General features: G+C 47.2%; 1 protein-coding gene across 9 annotated transcripts in view; it reads right to left on the bottom strand.

Annotated features, from left to right (window-relative positions):
* Positions 1 to 2,315: 2,315 nt before the first annotated feature.
* Positions 2,316 to 20,290, bottom strand: part of DGLUCY (D-glutamate cyclase) — a 164,550-nt gene continuing 146,575 nt past the window's right edge. For 8 of the 9 annotated variants that reach the window (XM_063698120.1, XM_063698117.1, XM_063698116.1 and 5 more), the window contains 2 exons: positions 12,130 to 12,281; positions 2,316 to 2,984 (listed from right to left, as the gene is read on the bottom strand). In XM_063698120.1, the coding sequence (XP_063554190.1) occupies positions 2,835 to 2,984; positions 12,130 to 12,281 (302 nt within the window). In that variant the 3' untranslated portion in view covers positions 2,316 to 2,834. Of the gene's footprint in view, positions 2,985 to 10,515; positions 10,655 to 11,224; positions 12,282 to 20,290 lie in introns of those variants that run through there. The other variant, XR_010130815.1, reaches the window with a different exon arrangement.

Here is a 20,290-nt window from a genome sequence, read left to right as displayed (position 1 = left end):
AAATTTTAAAAACTTTTTTTGTAGAGATGGGATTTCACTATGTTGTCCAAGCTGGTCTCAAACTTCTGGGCTCAAGGGATCCTCCCGCCTCGGCCTTCCAAAGTGTTGAGATCACAGGTGTGAGCCATCATGCACGGCTGCTTGACTATGCCCTAATGATAATAGTACCCCCTCATCCACACGGAATATGTTCCAAGATCCCCAGTGGATAGTACTGAACTCGACTGCTGTCAGTTGGAACACGTTTCTGTTGACGTCTTCCACCCACACATGTAATGCCTTTTCCATCTTCACTGATCACTTACCACACATTGTGGCCAGAATTTTTGCAGCTTGAGGTTTGACAACAAAACTAGCACATATTTCTTTTTCCTTCTCAATTCTTTTTTTCTTTTTTGTTTTGAGACAGAGACTCGCTCTGTCACCCAGGCTGGAGTGCAGTGGCGCAATCTCGGCTTACTGCAACCTCCATCTCCCAGTTTCAAGCGATTCTCCCGTCTCCCGAGTAGCTGGATTATAGACGCCCACCACCATGCCCGGCTAATTTTTTCTATTTTTGGTAGAGATGGGGTTTTGCCATGTTGCCCAGGCCAGTCTTAAACTCCTGAGCTCAAGTGATCTGCCCTCCTCGGCCTCCCAAAGTGTTGGGAATACTTATAGGCATGAGCCACCATGCCCAGCCTCCTTCTCAATTTCATGGATAGAAAATTCATTCTTACCATAGATCTTAGTAGCCTCAATATATGAACTTGTTCTTTATTAAGTCAAGAACTTTCACCTTTTCGGGTAAATATATATACAGTATGCTTACCTAGTCCTCCATGCCCGTGCAGCAATATGGAGAGGAAGGGAATTCCTAACTTCCGAGGGAACACCTATCAAACATCAGGAAGCCATTAGGAGATTATTATTGGCTGTACAGAAACCTAAAGAGGTGGCAGTCTTACATTGCCAGGGTCACCAGAAAGGAAAGGAAAGGGAAATAGGAAGGAACCACCAAGCGGATATTGAAGCCAAAAGAGCCACAAGGCAGGACCCTCCATTAGAAATGCTTATAGAAGGAGCCCTAGTATAGGGTAATCCCCTCCGGGAAACCAAGCCCCAGTACTCAGAAGAAATAGAATGGGGAACCTCACGAGGACATAGTTTCCTCCCCTCAGAATGGCCAGCCACCGAAGAAGGAAAAATACTTATGCCTGCAGCTAACCAATGGAAATTACTTAAAACCCTTCACCATATCTTTCTCTTAGGCATTAATAGCACCCATCAGATGGTCAAATTATTATTTACTAGACCAGGCCTTTTCAAAACTATCAAGCAGATAGTCAAGGCCTGTGAAGTGTGCCAAAGAAATAATCCCCTGCACTGCAGGCCATACATTTCAATCCCTTTATCTTCAACCTCCTTGTTAAATTTGTCCCTTCCAGAATCAAAGCTGTAAAACCACAAATAGTTCTTCAAATGGAGCCCCAGATGCAGTCCATGACTAAGATCTACCATGGACCCCTGGACCGGTCTGCTAGCCCATGCTCCGATGTTGATGACATCGAAGGCACCCCTCCCGAGGAAATCTCTACTGCACAACCCCTACTACGCCCCAATTCGGCAGGAAGCAGTTAGAGCAGTTGTCAGCCAACCTCCCCAACAGCACTTGGGTTTTCCTGTTGAGAGGGGGTACTGAGAGACAGGACTAGCTGGATTTCCTAGGCCAACTAAGAATCCCTAAGCCTAGCTGGGAAGGTGACCACATCCACCTTTAAACACGGGGCTTGCAACTTAGCTCACACTCGACCAATCAGAGAGCTCACTAAAATGCTAATTAGGCAAAAACAGGAGGTAAAGAAATAGCCAATCATCTATCGCCTGAGAGCACAGCAGGAGGGACAATGATCGGGATATAAACCCAGGCATTCGAGCCAGCAATGGCTACTCTCTTTGGGTCCCCTCCCTTTGCATGGGAGCTCAGTTTTCACTCTATTCCACTCTATTAAATCTTGCAACTGCAAAAACAAACAAACAAACAAACAAAAAGACTTTCACCTTTTCACTTAAAGGAAGCCCTTTATGGCCTCTTTTTGGCGTATCCAAATTGCCAGCATCCCTGCTCTTGCATTTTGAGGACATTACTAAGTCAAATAAGAGGTTCTTGTATATAAGCACTGCAATACCATGACAGTCGATCTGATCACCTGCTGAGTGACTAGCAGGCGGGTGGTGTAGACACGGCTACCCTGGACAAAGGGAGGATTCACGTCCTAGGTAGGATGGAGCAGGATGGTGTGAGATTTCATCACGATATTCCGAAGAGTACACAATTTAAAACTTAAGAGTTGTTTATTTCTGAAATTTTTCATTTAGTATTTTCGGTCTGCTGTTGGCTATGAGTAACTGAAACCATGAGTAACAGAAACCATGGATGGGGGAGGATGACTGGAGTCTGGAGTATCCTATCCTACATGGCCTGGGAATGTTTGTTCTCATGCTCTGCCTGGCAGTTAATTGTTCACAAGTGTCCCCATAAGTAACTGTCGAGAAGATTCTCACAGGAGACCACGTGGGTTGCCTGAAGCCAGCGTGAAGGAGGGTTGAAATCAACGCCTTTAGAGTCTTAGGAATAAAAGTTTAAAAGCCCCAGAGAAATGTTGTCCTTTGTCCACGGCACCTGCACTAACCCCTCCCAGAAAGTGGGCATGCAGTTTCCCAGGCCAGGCGAGTGTTCGTTGCTCACCGAAGACCAGTGTTTACTAGCAGGATTGTTGCCAGAAGCAGCTGCATTCTCCCCGGATGCAGACCTGCCCGTTGGTAGGGACTCTGCTCACACGGAACATGGACGGTTACACCTGTGCCGTGGTGACGTCCACCAGCTTCTGGATCATCTCGGCGTGGGTGTTGTGGAAGGGCAGCCCATCCACCTCCATGCCCACGATGCCCGAGACGCCACTCCGGACTTTGTGCTGCACCAAGATGCCCAGCATTTTTTCTTCCTGGAAAAAAATGGGGCAGAAATAGAGGGAGTGGAGGGGGAGGAAAAAGAAATTTCTTTTATACACATTTATAAGTGAGAAGGATCCTTTGCCTTGACATACTTGCTTTTTAAAAAAGTAAAATTTTGGTTTAAAATACTAATACCATTGGAAAAGTCATGAAAAGTAAGTGTCCTCCATCACAGCTCATTGGCCCCCAAATCTACTCCCCAGAAACAATCACAGGAATAGTTTGGGCTGCTTCTTTTGGTAGTTACTGTTATGTAACTAAATATAATACGCTTTAATGGAAACACAGTTTCTTAGTTTGATTGTCCGTTTTTAGAGATGGGGTCTTGCTATGTTGCCCAGACTGGTATTGAACTCCTGGCCTCAAGTGATTCTTCTGTCTCAGCCTCCTGACTAGCTGGGACTATAGGTGCACATCACTGTGCCCGGCCAGCCTGCATTTCCTTAACCAACACTGAAGATTCACTCCTCCTGCAGGTGCAGTGCAGGCTATTTCCTGCCAATCAGTTCCTCCCAGCCCTGGATTATCTGCCAATAGTCTTTGTGCCAAAGGCCCCCATTTCTCCTGAGACCTCTTAGCCTAATGTGGGGCATGTGTCAAATCCTGCTGCTGTTGCCTTCTAGAAATGACCAGGGTGACTGTCGGAGTGGGAGCATCTAGGTGTAGCAGAGCCACAGAGAATACAAGCCCCCATCCTGAAGCCGCAGCCCACGGCCTAGCAGGCAGAGTGGTTTGGGGATCAGACAGATCTGACTTGAGTCTTTCCTGGCAGGAATTTTAACTGTTCTGTGCCTTAGTGTGCTTATCTGTAAAATGGGGAGGGTGATGATAAAAGTACTCATCATGCCTCCTTTAGAGGGTTGTTCTGAGGATTAAGTACAAACAAAGCACTTAGCAGGGTCCTTGGCACACAACAGGTGTTCACAAAATGAGGTTGATTTTATTGGCAGGGCTAGGTCTTCTGGCCTTTAGCCTAGAGCTTTCTCCCTTTGCTCTCCTGCTGGTTAAAAAAAAAAAAAAAAAAAAAAAAAAGTGGTTTGATCCTCCTCCATCCCCCCTCCTTCCAAAAATAAAATCCCAAAGCACCACTTGCCCAAGCCACTAATGTGTCTGTCCCTAGTGAACAGCTCAGGTTCCCCTAAGGACAGTGAGCCTTAAGTGAAGGCATAAAGCAACTCAAACACATCCTTCCCTCTTCTTCTTCTTCCTCCTCCTCTTCCTTCTCCCTGTCTTCTTCCTCCTCCACAAACAAAGGCAGGAGGTGAGAGGAGGGGACCTAAGGAATCCAGAATAGGACATTAGGGCAGCTATAAGAAGGCTCTCTCCCTGCTCAGGCATTTGCTCATTCATGCCACCACTGATCAAAGGTTTATTGAACACCTGCTAAGTATGTGTCAGGCCCTGAACCAGGGATACAGTGGTGAATGTGACATGGTTCCTGCCCCCATGGGGTTCACAGTCTAGATGAGTAATCAGGTAGTCATAGTACAGGATGTCACAGCACAGAGCAGGGGCACCCAACCCAACTTATTGGCATGGCTCAGGGAACATTTTCTGGAGGCGGGGTGTTATGGACTCAATATGTACCCTCAAATTTTGTATGTTGAACCTAAACCTCAATTGTTGGAATTTGAAAGTGGGGTCTTTGGGAGGTAATAAGATTGAGATGAGGTCATGAGAGTGAGGGTCAGGATGTGAAGTGCTCTTATAAGAAAAAGAGAAACCAGAGCTCTCGCTCTCTCCACCATATGCGGACTCAGCAAGAAGGCGACCATCTGTAAGCCAGGAAGAGAGTCCCCACCAGTGAATCAAAACTACTGGCACCTTGATGTTGGACTTCCCAACCTCTAGAACTGTGATAACTAAATTTCTGTTGTTCAAGCCACTTAGTCTATAGTTGTTTTTTAAAATAGCAGCTTGAGCTACGACAAGGGGCAACTAGGATCAGAGGTGATGAAAGAATAAAAATGAGCCAGCTGAGAGCCCTGGAGGGTCACTCACTTTTTCTAAATAATAGAGAAAGCATTGGCAAATGTTAACTGCAAACTGTCTCTTCACAGCTGGCCTGAGAGCCTGCATTTCTGTTCTGCCCTGGGGGCCAAGAAGGATGTTCCTCTGTAGGAGGGAGGCCCTAAATCATTTCCACTTTCACATGTGTCCTTTGTCCAACAGCTCCTTCTCAGGAGCTACCCACTCAGAATGGCATTTCCCGCCCTTTGTTTGGGCTTCTTCCTCTCGCTTCTCTTCTCCACTGGTCATATCCTCACTTTATGGGGGAATGTTTCTGGGACTCCTGGGGCCATTTCCTCATAGCACACTGTTTCCCTCACCATTCTCATCCTTCTGGGCCCCAGGAAGGGCTGTGGGGTCCTCAGGGTGCACGCGATCAGCCAACAGGTTTGGAGCTGACTGGCACCCAGCCTCCAAGAGACACAGGGACCAGCTGGGCCAACAGCTACTCCCTGCAAATTTCCAAGAATCACGGAATGACCATGCCATCTTGTAAGAGGCAGAGGTGGTAACAGTGGCGGAGAATTACCAGGGAGCAGCTAGAGGGCAGGGTGCCTGAAGGCCACTGCACCAGTCCAGGCTGAGACAAGAGGGCAGGAGAGGAGGAATGGAGGACCCAAGTGAGGGAGAGTAGACAGGGCTTGGATGGGGACAGAGGCCCCAGGGTGGCTGAGTGTGTGGATGCTGAGTGTGTAGAGGCTGAGTGTATGGGTGCTTGCTATTAAGTCACACTGGGAGCACGGTGGGCAGATATTTATGGGAGGTGATGATGCCGCTCAAAGTGGGGTGCCTTCTGGGAAGTTGGAACTGTTTTGTGTCTTGATCTTGGTGGTGGTTGCAAGGGTGTATACTTATGTAAAAATTCATCCAACTGTACACTTAAGGTGTACACACTTTATTGTATGTTAATTATACTTTAACAAAAATAAGTTATAAAGAATAGTAGGGTGAATGAAAGTGCTGAAAGAGAATATGAGGCCCGAGGCTGTTCCTGCCTCTCTGCAGCACCCATCCATCAAAGCATTCATCCTTCCATATGCTCACCCATCTATCCATCCATCCATGCATGCATCCATCTATGCATCCATCTATTATCCATCCATCCCTCCATCCCTCCATCCACCCACCTACCCAACCATCTATCCATCCATTATCCATCCATCCATGCATCCATCCATTATCCACGCATCCCTCCATCCACCCATACATCCATCATCCATCCATCCATGCATCCATCCATCTATTATCCATCCATCCCTCCATCCACCCATCCATCTATCCATCCATCCATGCATCCATCATCTCTCCATCCAACATTTCCTGAGTGCCTTCCCTGGGCCAGGCTCTGAAGTAGGGACAAATAAGTCACCATTTGTTCCTCCAAGAGCTCTCACTCTTTGGCCCCTCACTCCCTACCTACCAATGGGCATGTGAATAACAGGGTCCTCTTCTGTTTCCCCAACCCACATGGCTGCTATGCCCTGGGCTGATGGAATATTCCACATCCATGTCACCATGGGTGCTCAGTACCTGCCCTGGAGCAGAGATGGAGCAGAGAGGGGCTGGGAGCCGGGCCAGAGCCCTCAGGCAGCTCCCTCCAGCCTTCCACTTCAAGGCAGTGATGCAAAACAGGCCCAGCTGCTGTGTTCCTCTTCCCCAAGTACTGGGCTGAGGTGGGGGAAGTCCAGGAAACCTTTCCTGGTGTTTGTTTATACCACGAGCCCCACGTTTCCTTAGCCTCTTTCCTGCCCAGGCATCAGCTTCCTGGCATTGGCTTGCCCCTCCCAGGGAGTGCCTCTTCTTTGTGATCTCTTGTAAATGGCTGGCATGAAATGGGCCGGGATGTGAGGCAAGGCACTCCCTTGGCCCTGGGCTCTGGCACAGGCAATGACGAGGCAGGCGGGAACATGGTGCTGAGGCTTCCCGTGGAGCAAGATGGGGCTGGTATAATCATGGTCTCATCTTGCAATAGGCAGGGGAGAGCTGGCTGCCTGGACCGGGCTGGGGAGTGTGGCAGCGGGAGAAATGGCTCCATCTGCCTCCTGGCCACACAGGGAAAGACAGACAGTCCTACATGACACCACATGGCATCTGGAGGCCCCAGCTCTGTCTTGGCTTTCACCTCCTTCTGCTCTGGCTGTGGGAGCTCTCCTTGGCATAGGCCACCTGCTGCCACCATCAAGCCTGGCTCAGGGACACCCTGACACCTGCCCCAGCCTGACTGAAAGTAAAGAAAGGACCTTGTCATGATAAGAAGGATGATGATGATGATGATAATGATGGTTGGCATTTATTGAACACTTGCTATTAATCCATGCCAGACACTATGCCAGGTGCTTTACACAAAGGGACTCATTTCATCTTCCAATCACCCAAAAAGTAGATCTGTTATGACCCTACTCGAGGAAACTGAGGAGTGCTGAGGTTGGAGACTTGCTCAAGGCTGAAGTGGGTGGAGCCAGGACTTGAACCAGGCAGCCGGCCAGGGCCTGTGACCTTCCTAACCACCCACTTCACTCACCCAAGGCAGGCCGGACGTTTTTACAAAGGACTTGGTCCTAGGAAACAGAGAAGTCCACAAACTACAGAAATACAGAGAAGAGAGTGGCCCTAACCCAGACCAGCATCCAGGCACAGCCGGCCTGGCTGGCTGCTGTCTGAGGCCTCCATCAGGCTGAGGGGAAGATGGCCCCATGAGGGGGCTTCCCGAGGCCTCATCCTTGGAGGCCTTTAGTCCCTCCCAGGGACCCACCCCCTGCCCAGAGCTCTGTCACCCTGCCAAATTGCAGCACCTTGGCCCCCAAGCTGAGAAAGACCAAGTTCTCCAGCTCCTTAGCTCCAAGCCCTCCTTATCAGACCTTGCAGGTACCCCTGTAAAGTGTCATCAAGTGGCTCTTGGCCCTTGATGACGTCTGAGGAATGCTTGCCCTCAAGTAATACCCAAGGGCCTCTCCCTCACTTTAAGGTGCCCCTGGGCCAAGGGCCAGAGTGGGCAGGGTGTGCCCGGGTAGTGATGTCCACCTTACCTGGCCTCCTCAGCATAGTGCCCGCTTCTACCACACTCACAGTGAGATCCTTAAGAACCCCTGTCCCCAAATGCAACTCACTGAGCAGAGCTGTGGGACATTTCTCTGCCCCAACCAATCAAGCTTTTCCACTAGCTCAGGCCACAGCTCTGCCCAGCATCTCTGGATGACTCAAGGACCCCCACGTAGTGACCTGCAGAACTCTAGTGTGACGATTCTAGCTATTTCCTCTGCACACTGTACGGCTTCATGTCCCTGTACCTTTGCTTATGTGGGTTCTGCGGCCTAGAAGGCCTTTTCCACCCTTCCTTACCTGGCTACTTATATCCTACTCACTCCTCAAGACAGCTCAATGTCAGTGCCACTTCCTCCAGGCAGCCTTCACTGAACTCGCTGGGCTAAGCACTGTTTTCTGTGCTCCCACAGAAGCTTTTTTCAAATTTTTTTTTTTTTTTTTTTGAGACAGAGCCTCACTCTGTCACCCAGGCTGGAGTGCAGTGGTGTCATCATGGCTCACTGCAACCTCCGCCTCCTGAGTTCAAGTGATTCTCATGTCTCAGCCTCTCGAACAGCTGGGACTACAGGCGCCCGCCACCACGCCTGGCTAATTTTTGTATTTTCAGTAGAGATGGGGTTTCACCATATTGGCCAGGCTGGTCTCGAACTCCTGGCCTCAAGTGATCTGCCCGCCTCAGCCTCCCAAAGTTCTGGGAATACAGGTGAGAGCCACCACGCCCGGCCTCTCACTGAAGCTTACTGTGCACATTCCATCTTGGCTCCTGAAATTACCTGTCATGTGTAGTCTCCCCAGTGGACCCTGAGTCCCCAACCCAGGGTGACCGCTCATTGTCCCCTAGAGCAAGCCTGGGCCTGGCCCAGGGGCGGGGCTCAACAAACATGTGTTTGTACTTTTGCTTTTAAAAAATCCCCATTTTAGGCCAGGCATGGTGGCTCACGCCTGTAATCCCAGCACTTTGGGAGGCTGAGGCAGGTGGATCACTTGAAGTCAGGAGTTCAAGACCAGCCTGGCCAACATGGTGAAACCCTGTCACCACTAAAAATACAAAAATTAGCCGGGTGTGGTGGTGCGCACCTGTAATCCCAGCTACTTGGCAGGCTGAGGCAGGAGAATCACTCAAACCTGGGAGGCGGAGGTTGCAGTGAGCTGAGATTTCTCCACTGCACTCCAGCCTGGTAACAGAGCGAGACTCCATCTCAAAAAAAAAAAAAAAAAATCCCCATTTTATGTTCTTTATAAGGGTGGTACATTATTAATTGATTTATGAAGGACTAGGTAGAAATGCAGAAGGAAAAGTTTCCATCTGTGTGTTGGGCTGTGTGATTTGTTTGGCTGGGTTCGTTCTTTTGTGTCTGCGTGAATCAGGAATCATGTGTGAAGCAGCCCTTGCGTGTTTTTTTCCAGTTCAGATCCAGGAAGTATAAAGAAAGCACAAAAGGCCCTCTGGGCCCCTCTAGGGCAGACCATTTCCCTCTGAAAATGTCACCACAGCTGCCTGAGCTCCCCCTCCCCCATCTCTCTTCCCTGGCACTACCAGGAACTGGGACACTTCTGAGTGGAATTGGGAAAAGCACAGAGAATGGAGTCACAGAGACCTAGACTCGGATCCCAGCTCTGCCTCTCAGCTGGGTGGTCTCAGGCAAGCCATCGGCTTCTCAGAGCCCCAGGTCTCTCGTCTGTAAAATGGGAATGACACCACCAATCCAGGCAGGTGCTGGAGAGAAACAGAGGCCAGGGGCAGGAAGGAGAAAGACACAGAGAAACAGAGAGGGAGAGACAGACAGAAGGAAAAAGGGAAGAGACAGGGTGTAAGAAAACAGGAAAGAAAGACAGAAAAGAGGCCGGGCGTGGTGGCTCACGCCTGGAATCCCAGCACTTTGGGAGGCTGAGGCAGGTGGATCACCTGAGGTCAGGAGTTCAAGACCAGCCTCGCCAACTTGGTGAAATTCTGTCTCTACTAAAAATACAAAAAAATTTAGCTGGGCATGGTGACAGGCACCTGTAATCCCAGCTACTCGAGAGGCTAAGGCAGGAGAGTTGCTTGAACTTGGGGGGTGGAGGTTGCAGTGAGCCGAGATCGTGCCACTGTACTCCAGCCTGGGTGACAAGAGCAAAACTCTGTCTCAAAAAAAAAAAAAAAAAAAAAAAAAAGAAAGAAAGAAAAGAGGCAGCAATGCGGACGTCTGGTTGCAGACGTTGGGAGGCTATCGGGCCTGCCCACTGGCAGGGGACTTGTAGCAACCACCCACCCAATCTCGGGCTCTTCTGCAGGCTCAGTGCTCAGGACCCTCCTGCCTCTTGGATTTGCTTTCCCATCTCCCCAGACCTTCCACGCCCTCTCCCACAACCTTCGACACCCACCTCTAATCCCTCAGGCTGCTGTCTGCTCACAGGTGAAGTCACATCTGACCCAGGATTTAGATGTAAAGTCAGAGCTTTGGCCCCGTTTTCCCAAGGTCCAAATTACCTGGGAATATTCCCCAAGTAGGTGTCCCGTTAAGCACTGAGGCATTGTGAATGTCCCGCAAGTCTGGTCCACCAGCTTCTCCTCCAAGAGGGGCAGGTCCCATCTCCTTGAGGAGCCCCAGAGGAGGGGGGTTAGAGCCTGGAATTGGTGTTGGGGGTGGAGCTTGCTCTAAGAGGGCCATGGAAATTGAGGCCCAAGGAAGGAAGGGCCAGTCCCGCCGCCACCTCGCTGCTCAGGCTTGGGCGCTGGGCGCTGGCCACCTCTCTTTTGCATTTTCCCCATATGCATGTGTGAGTTCACATAAGTTAGACGGGCACACGTTGATGCCCTTCCTCTGCACTGGGCTACAGAGTGTACCTAGAACTGCAAACAACACTTCAGAGCATGGGGTCTGCAGTTGGAGGAGCTCAGACAAAAGTTACCTGCTGCTGCCTCTCAGGGAGAGTCCTCAGGGAGAAAGTCACAGTGTCCTTGGGTCCAGCTAATATGATCTGTCCCTTCCCAGGGATTCTTTTTTTTTTTTGAGACAGGGTCTCCCACTCTGTCTCCAAGGCTGGAGTGCAGCGAAGTGAACATAGCTCACTGCAGCCTTGGATTCCTGGGCTCAAGCGATCCTCCCACTTCAGCCTCCCAGGTAGCTGGGACCACAGGTGCATGCCACCAGGCCCAGCTAATTAAAAAATTTTTTTTCTAGAGATGAGGTCTCACCATGTTGTCCAGGCTGGTCTCAAACTTCTGGGCTCAGGTGATCCTCCTGCCTTGGCCTCCCAAAGTGCTGAGATTATAGGCATGAGTCACCACACCCAGCTGGACCAGGGATTCTTAATGGCCCCAGACTACTTGAAGAATCTGATGTAACCACAGAGTCTTGCGCAGAAAAATACATGTACAGGAACAATTGTGCAAACAGCTTCAGGGGCTCATGGACCTCCTCCTTGTGGGCCCTGGGGTCTGAAGCCCTCTTCTACTTTTGTCTCACCCCCTACCTCCTGCTCTCCACCTCAAGAGCTGTCTCCCACAAACCATCACTAAGCCTGTCCTCATCTCCCAAGCCCCTGCTCCCCCCATTCCTCCTGCTGGGATTCCTCTCCTTCTACTTGGCTTATTCCTTGCAGCCTCCAGCCCACAGGATTCTCTTCTCACCTTGTCTGTCCCCCTTAACACTTTCCTTAGTATGGCTGATTGACTTACTCTGGAGGTTTTAGCGGCCTCGCTGGGTGGTGAATTCCTTGGAGGGGGCTGACAGGACACCTGCCCACCACTAACAGTATGAAGTACCCACCGTGGGTGAGGCATTCGGTTCCTCCAACAACAATGCTGACCACCCCCATTTTACAGATGAAGAAAACGAGGCTCAGAGAAGCTAAGCAACTCACCCAAAGTCAAACTAGAAGGAAAATGGTCACTTGGATCAGGCCTGCCACACGATTCAGAACGGCGAGTAGCTTAAAGGGCACCCAATCCAGGAGACCTTTGCTTTAAGGCTGGCTCTGCCTCTGGCTTTTGAGGGGCAGCAGGGTGCCAGCCCTCGGCTTACGGCTTGGGACCTCAGGCCTGCTGCTTATCCAGGGTAAAAGCTGCTTCCAGGCGAGCGGCTGGCTGGGGTTTGTTACCTTAATGACCGACGGGAGGGCCTGAGTCCAGGCCTGATCTCCAGGTGCCCTGGAGGGTCCCACTGCTTTCCTCAGGTACTGACTGTGGACAGCACATGAGTACAGGATGTAGAGTGCGCAGGCCAGGGCATAGCCTCCCCAGTTAGAAACACCTAGAACAGCAAAACAAGATTCCATCATGGAGTTGGAAAAGTCATGTGTCTGTCAGCCTGCCTCTAGGAAGCAGAACTATCTGCAGGACTGGTCCACGGTCCCATAGCACCAGTATCATCTGGGAACTTGCTAGAAACACAAATTCTTTGACCCCAGCCCAGAACTACTGAATAAAAAGCTCAGCAGGAGAGGAGAGGAAAGGAACAAGCTGAATGTTCTTTATTTGTATTTATTTATTTATTATTTTTTGAGACAAAGTCTTGCTCTGTTGCCCAGACTGGACTGTAGTGGTGCGATCTCGGCTCACTGCAACCTCTGCCTCCTGGGTTCAAGCAATTCTCCTCCCTCAGCCTCCCAAGTAGCTGGGACTACAGGTGCATGCCAACACGCCTGGCTTAGTTTTGTATTTTTAGTAGAGATGGAGTTTTACTGCGTTGGCCAGGCTGGCCCTGAACTCCTGGCCTCAAACGACCAACCTGTCTTGGCCTCCCAAAGTGCTGGGATTACAGGTGTGAGTCACCGTGCCTGGCTTTTTTCATTTTTTAATAAAGACAGGGTCTCACTCTGTCACCTAGGCTGGAGTGCAGTGGCACAATCATAGCTCACTGTAACCTGGAACTCTTGGACTGAAATGATCCTCCTGCCTTGGCTTCCCAAAGTGGTGGGAATTTTTTTTTTTTTTTTTTTTTTTTTTTAGAGATGGAGTCTTGCTCTATCGCCTGGGCTGGAGTGCAGTGGCACGATCTCGGCTCACTGCAGGCTCCGCTTCCTGGGTTCATGCCATTCTCCTGCCTCAGCCTCCTGAGTAGCTGGGACTATAGGCACCTGCCACCATGCCCAGCTAATTTTTGTATTTTTAGTAGAGATGGGGTTTCACCATGTTAGCCAGGATGGTCTCAATCTCCTGACCTCGTGATCTGCCTGCCTCAGCTTCCCAAAGTGCTGGGATTACAGGCGTGAGCCACCGCGCCCAGCCTTTTCTTCATTTTTTAATAAAGACAGGGTCTCACTCTGTCACCCAGGCTGGAGTGCAGTGGCGCAATCATAGCTCACTGTAACCTGGAACTCTTGGACTCAAGTGATCCTCCTGCCTTGGCTTCCCAAAGTGCTGGGATTACAGGCATGAGCCACTATGCCTGGCCATCAATGACATCTTATATTCAATGGAACAGAGTATCTTCTTTGATTGAATATTTACAACATGTGGCACTGTTGTAAATGCCTTACATAGAGTAGCTCCTGGAGTCCTTACAACAAGCTTGTGAGGTGTAAGTACTATTATTATCTCCATTTGAAAACCGGGAAACAGACACAGAGATGCCACTAAGCCCAGCTAATATTTTAAAATTTTTTTGTAGAGACAAGTTCTCGCTACATTGCCCAGGCTGGTCTCAAATTCCTAGTGTCAAATGGTCCTCCTGCCTTGGTCTCCCAAAGTGTTAGGGTTATAGGTATGAGCCACTGCACCCAGCCTTCTCCTTCTCTTAACATTGTCGTTTGCAGGGCAGAAGTTTGAAACTTTAGTGAAGTCCAGCTTATCAACTATTTCTTTCATGGATAATGCCTTTGGTGTTGTTATCTAAAAAGTCATAATCAGCCAGATGTGGTGGCTCACGCCTGTAATCCCAGCACTTTCAGAGGCCGAGGCAGGTGGATCACTCGAGGTCAGGAGTTCGAGACCAGTGTGGCCAACATGGTGAAACCCCGTCTCTACTAAAAAAATACAAAAATTAGCCAGGCATGTTGGCGTGTGCCTGTAATCCCAGCTACTGGGGAGGCTGAGGCAGGAGAATCACTTGAACCCAGGAGGTGGAGGTTGCAGTGAGCTGAGTTCATGCCACTGCACTCCAGCCTGGGCGACAAAGCAAGACACAGTCTCAATCAATCAATCAATCAATCAAATTAAAATAAAAAGAAGTCATAATCATACTCATGCTCATCCAAATTTTCTCCTATGTTACCTTACAGGAGTTTTATAGTTTTGTGTTTTATGTTTAAGTTCATAATCCATTTTGAGTTTATTATTGTAAAGGATGTAACGTCTATATGTCTAGATTGATTTTTTCTCATGTGGATGTCCAGTAGTTCCAGTTCCAGCACCATTTGTTGAAAAGACTACCGTTGCTCCATTGCATTGCCTTTGCTCCTTTGTCAAACATTGTGTGGCCCTATTTGTGTGGGTCTACTTCTGGGCTGTCTATTCTGTTCCATTGATCTATTTATCTGTTCTTTCACCAATACCACACTGCCTTGATTACTGTAGCTTTATAGTAAGTCTTAAAGTCAGGTAGTGTCAGTCCTTTGATCTCGTTCTTTTTCAATATTCAGTTGTTATTCTGTATCTTTTGCCTCTTCATATAAACTTTAGAATCAGGTTGTTGATATCCACAAAATAACTTACTGGGATTTTGACTGGGACTATATCAAATTTATTGATCAAGTTGGGAGAACTGACATCTTGACAATATCGAGTCTTCTTATCCATGAACATGGAATATCTCTCCATTGATATAGTTCTTTTTTGATACCTTTCATCAATGTTTTGTATTTTCCTTCATATTTTTAGATTTATTCCTAAGTATTTCATTTTGGGGAATTAATGTAAATGGTAATGTGTTTTTAATTTTAAATTCCACTTGTTCATTGCTGGCATATACAATTAAAGTATTTAACTTTGTATCTTGCAACCATACTATAATCACTTATTAGTTCTGGGAGATTTTGTTGATTCTTTTGAATTTTCTACACAGACAATCATGCCATCTGCAAGCAAAGACAATTTTATTTATTCCTTCCCAATCTGTTTACATTATATTTCTTTTTATTGTCTTACTGCATTAGGCAGCACTTCCAATACAATGTTGAAAATAGTGGTAAGAGGGAACATCATTGCCTTTTTCCTAATCTTAGTGGAAAAACTAGTTTCTCACCATTAATTACGATGTTAGCTGTAGGTTTTTTGTAGATGTTCTTTATCGAGTTCAGGAAGTTCCCCTCTATTTCTAGTTTGCTGAAAGTTTTTATCATGAATGGGTGTTGCTTTTGTCAAATGCTTTTTCTGTATCTATTGACATGAACATGTGATTTTTCTTCCTTAGCCTATTGACGTAATGGATTACATTACTTGATTTTTATTTTTTATTAAAAAATTATTTTATTTTTATTTTTGAGAGACAGAGTCTTACTCTGTTGCCAAGGCTGGAGTGCAGTGGTACAACCCAGCAGACTGCAGCCTCCAACTCCTAAACTCAAGCAATCCTCCTGCCTCAGCCTCCTGAGAGGCTAGGTCTACAAGTGCACACCACCATGCTCAGCTAATTTTTTGCTTTTTTTGTAGAGATATGGTCTTGTTATGTTGCCCAGGCTGATCTGCCCATTTCTGATACAGGGGTGTTGAAGTCTCCAACTGTAATAGTGAATTTGTCTATTTTTCCTTGCAGTTTTATCAGTTACGCTCCCCCCCATCAACTTTTTTTGGGGCAATCTTGGCTCACTGCAACCTCTGCCTCCTCAAGTGATCCTCCCACTTCAGCCTCCTGAACAGCTGGGACTACAGGCATTTGCCTGTAGAGATGGGGTTTTTGTAGAGATGGGGTTTCACCATGTTGTCCAGGCTGGTCTTGAACGTCTAGGCTAAAGCAATCCACCTGCCTCAGCCTCTCAATGTGCTGGGAATACAGGTGTGCACCATTGTGCCTGGCGTATTATGTCTTATTTGAATATTGGCCCCTTTATCATTATGTAATCCCCCTCTTTATCCTGATAACTTTCCCTGTTCTGAAGTCTGCTATGTCTGAAATTAATGTAGCTACTTCTGCTTTCTTTTTATTAGTGTCAACATGGCATATCTTTCTCTATCTCTTTATTGCTAATCTGTTTAAATATAAAGACACATATAGTGTCTTTACAGTTAAAGTGAATTTCTTGCAGACAATATATAGTTCAATCTTGGTTTGTTTTTTGTTTTCTGTTTTATTTTCTTTTTTGTTTTTTGAGATGGAGTCTCGCTCTTTCACCCAGGCTGGAGTGCAGTGGCGTGATCTTGGCTCACTACAAGCTCCGCCTCCCGGGTTAAAGCGATTCTCCTGCCTCAGCCTGCTGAGTAGCTGGGACTACAGGTGCCTGCCACCACGCCCAGCTAATTTTTTGATTTTTAGTAGGGACGGGGTTTCACTGTGTTAGCCAGGATGGTCTCGATCTCCTGACCTCGTGATCCACCCAGCCTCGGCCTCCCAAAGTGCTGGGATTACAGGCGTGAGCCACCGCACCCGGCCTCAATCTTGATTTTTTAAGTTCACTGTGGCATTGACATTTATGGTGATTATTGATATAGTTGGATTAACAGCTACTATATTTGCTGCTGTTTTCTTTATTGCCTTTGTTCTTTATTCCATTTTTTTGTTTTGTTCTTTTGTTTTGTCATTGTTGTTGTTTTGAGACCGAATCTCACTCTGTTCCCCAGGCTGGAGTGCAGTGGCATTATCTCGGCTTACTGCAACCTCTGCCTCCTGGGTTCAAGTGATTCTCCTGCTAACTTTTGTATTTTTAGTAGAGATGGGAGTTCACCATGTTGGCAAGGCTGGTCTCGAACTCCTGACCTCAGGTGATCCACCCACCTCGGCCTCCCAAAGTGCTGGGATTACAGGTGTGAGCCACTGCGCCTGGCCCCATTTTTGTCTTCTACACTTTTTCTGCCTTTTGTGGTTTTAACTAAGTATTTTATATGATTCTATTTTCTCTCCTTTTTTAGCATGTAAATTCTACTTTTAAAACTAGTTTTTTAGTGGATGCCCTAGAGCTTGCAACATACATTTACAACAAAGTCTGCTTTGAAATAACAGTATACCACTTCATGGGTAGCACAAGCAACTTATAACAAAACATTGCTAATTCTTCCCTCTCATTCCATGTACCATTGCTGTCATTTGTGTCACTTATTCTATTTTTTTTGAGACAGGGTCTGACTCTGTCACCCAGGCTGTAGTATAGTGGCACAATCATGGCTCACCGCAGCCTCAACCTCCCAGGCTCAGGTGATCTGCCTACCTCAGCCTCCAATGTAGCTAGGACTATAGGCGTCCACTACCATGCTCAGCTAATTCTTCTATTTTTTGTAGAGATGGGGTTTCCCCATGTTGCCCAGGCTGGTATCAAATTCCTAGGCTCAAGTGATCTGCCCGCCTCGGCCTCCCAAAGTGCTACGATTACAGGCGTGAGCCACCGTGCCTGGCCTATCATTTGGGTCACTTATACACAAACATACATAAGCATATATATACATACGGCATACATAATGGAATGCACTGTTATTATTATTTTGTGCTGTTATTATTATTTTGAGCAAACTGATATGTAAGGTCAAAAATAAATACAAAAGTTTTTATTTTACCCTCACTTATTTTATTCGCTGATACTCTTCCTTTCTTTATGTAGATTCAAGTCTCTGACAGATATAATTTTCCTTCTCTCTGAAGAATTTCTTCTAACATTTCTTGCAAGGCAGTTGTGGCAACAAATTCTCTCAATTTTTATTTGCTTCATAGTCTTTATTTCTCCTTTATTTTTGAAGCAAATTTTGCAGGGCACAGAATTCTGCGTTGGTTGCTACCTCTCAATACTTTAAATAGTTCAGTAATGTAAACATTAAAGGTGGCCGGGCGTGGTGGCTCTCTCCTGTAATCCCAGCACTTTGGGAGGCCAAGGCAGACGAATCACCTGAGGTCGAGAGTTTGAGACCAGCCTGACCAACATGGAGAAACTCCATCTCTACTAAAAAAATACAAAATTAGCAGGGCGTGGTAGCGCATGCCTGTAATCCCAGCTACTCGGGAGGCTGAGGCAGGAGAATCGCTTGAACTTGGGAGGCAGAGGCTGTGGCGAGCCGAGATTGCGCCATTGCACTCCAGCCTCGGCAACAAGAGTGAAACTCCATCTCAAAAAAAAAAAAAAAAGAAAAAGAAAAAAAAAAAATAGTCCAGTCTCTTCATGCTTATATGTTTTCTGTAGAGAAGTCAAATGAATGTAATTTTTACCTTTGTTCCTGTAGAGGTAAAGGGTTTTCCCCACCTGCCTCTGGCTTCTTTCAGAATTCTTCCTTTATCTTTGGTTTTCTGAAGTTTGAATATGATATGTCTAGATGTAGCTTTTTGGCATTTATCCTCTTGAGTGTTCTCTCAGCTTCCCAGATCTATTGTTTGGTGTCTGACATTAATATGGGGGAAATTCTCATTTGCTATTGCTTCAAATGCTGCTATTTATCGCTCTCTTTCTTCTCCTTCTAGTATTCCCATTAGCCTAGGTTATACCTTTTGTAGTTGTCCCACAGTTCTTAGATATTCTGATCTGTTGTGGGTTTTTTTTTCCCCCAGCACTTTTTCTCTTTGCTTTTTTTTCAGTTTTGGCAGCTTTTGTTGAGATATCTTGAAGCTCAGAGATTCTTTCCATAGCCATGTCCGGTCTACTAATAAGCCCATCAAAGGCATTCTGCATTTCTGTTACAGAGTTATTGATCTCTATCTACTTCCTCTTTTTTTTTTTTTTTTTTTTCCTGAGACAGTGTCTTGCTCTGTCATCCAGGCTGGAGTACAATGGCTCAATCACAGCTCACTGCAGCCTCAACTTCCTGGGCTCAAGTTCTCCTCCCACCTCAGCCCCCCACGTAGCCAGGACTATAGGTATGCACCACGACACCTGGCTAATTTTTAAATTGTTTATAGAGATGGTATCTTGCCATGTTGCCCAGGCTGATCTACCACTTCTTATTTATTCTTTCTTTAAATTTTCACGTCTCTGCTTGCATTATCCATCTCTTCTTGCATGTTGCCTATTTTTTGCAGTGAAGACTTTATCATATTAATCATACTTTTAAAAGAATTCCAGGACTGATAATCCCATCATTTCTGACATGTCTGACTCTGTTTGTAACTTCTCTTCAAATTGTGTTTTTGCTTATCGGTGTTTCTTGTAAATTTTTTTTGTTGTTGAAAGGTGGACATAATTTACTTGGTAAAAGGAACTGCAGCTGGGCCAGGCGCAGTGGCTCATGCCTGTAATCCCAGCACTTTGGGAGGCTGAGGTGGGTGGATCACCTGAGGTCAGGAGTTCGAGACCACTCTGGTCAGCATGGCGAAACCCCGTCTCTACCAAAAACACAAAAATTATCCAGGCATGGTAGTGCGCACCTGTAATTCCAGCTACTCAGGAGGCTGAGGCATAAGAATAGTTTAAACCCGGGAGGCAGAAGTTGCAGTGAGCTGAGATCGTGCCACTGTACTCCAGCCTGGGTGATAGAGTGAGACTCTGTCTCAAAAAAGAAAAAAAAAAGAAACTGTAGCAAATGGACCTTTAGTGATGGTGGTAAGATGTGTCGGGGAGGGGAAGAGCTCTGCAGTCCTATGATTAGGTCTCTGCCTTTTAGTAAGCCTGTGCCCTGGACTGTGAACTTCACCACTGCTTCTCAGTTTTGTCCTCTCCCCCTTACGTGGCACAGATTGCTAGAGGGAGCTGGAATTGGGTATGTCCCTCTCCCACGTGGAAGGCTGAAGAAAGGTGGGGTTGGGTGTTTCCCTTTCCCCAGGGAGATTTAAGGCCTGTAATCCCAGCACTTTGGGAGGCCAAGGTGGGCAAATCACTTGAAGGCAGGAGTTCGAGACCAGCCTGGCCAATATGGTGAAACCCTGTCTCTACTAAAAATACGAAAATTATCCAGGTGTGGTGGCATGTACCTGTAATCCCAGCTACTCGGGAGGCTGAGGCAGGAGAATCGCTTTAACCCGGGAGGCAGAGGTTGCAGCGACCAAGATGGCACCACTGCACTCCAGCCTGGGCAACAAAGCACTCTCAAAAAAAAAAGAAGAAGAAAGGGAGGAGGAGGAGAAGGAGAAGGAGAAGAAGAAGAAGAAGAAGAAGAAGAAGAAGAAGAAGAAGAAGAAGAAGAAGAAGAAGAAGAAGAAGAGAATGCCCTGGCCTACTTGAAAATGACTCATTTTTCCCTCCAATGATGCAAGCA

The sequence above is a fragment of the Gorilla gorilla genome, chromosome 15 (genome assembly GCF_029281585.2).
Source record: "Gorilla gorilla gorilla isolate KB3781 chromosome 15, NHGRI_mGorGor1-v2.1_pri, whole genome shotgun sequence".
Lineage (NCBI taxonomy): Eukaryota > Metazoa > Chordata > Mammalia > Primates > Hominidae > Gorilla > Gorilla gorilla.
This window is presented reverse-complemented; position numbering and strand designations above follow the sequence as displayed.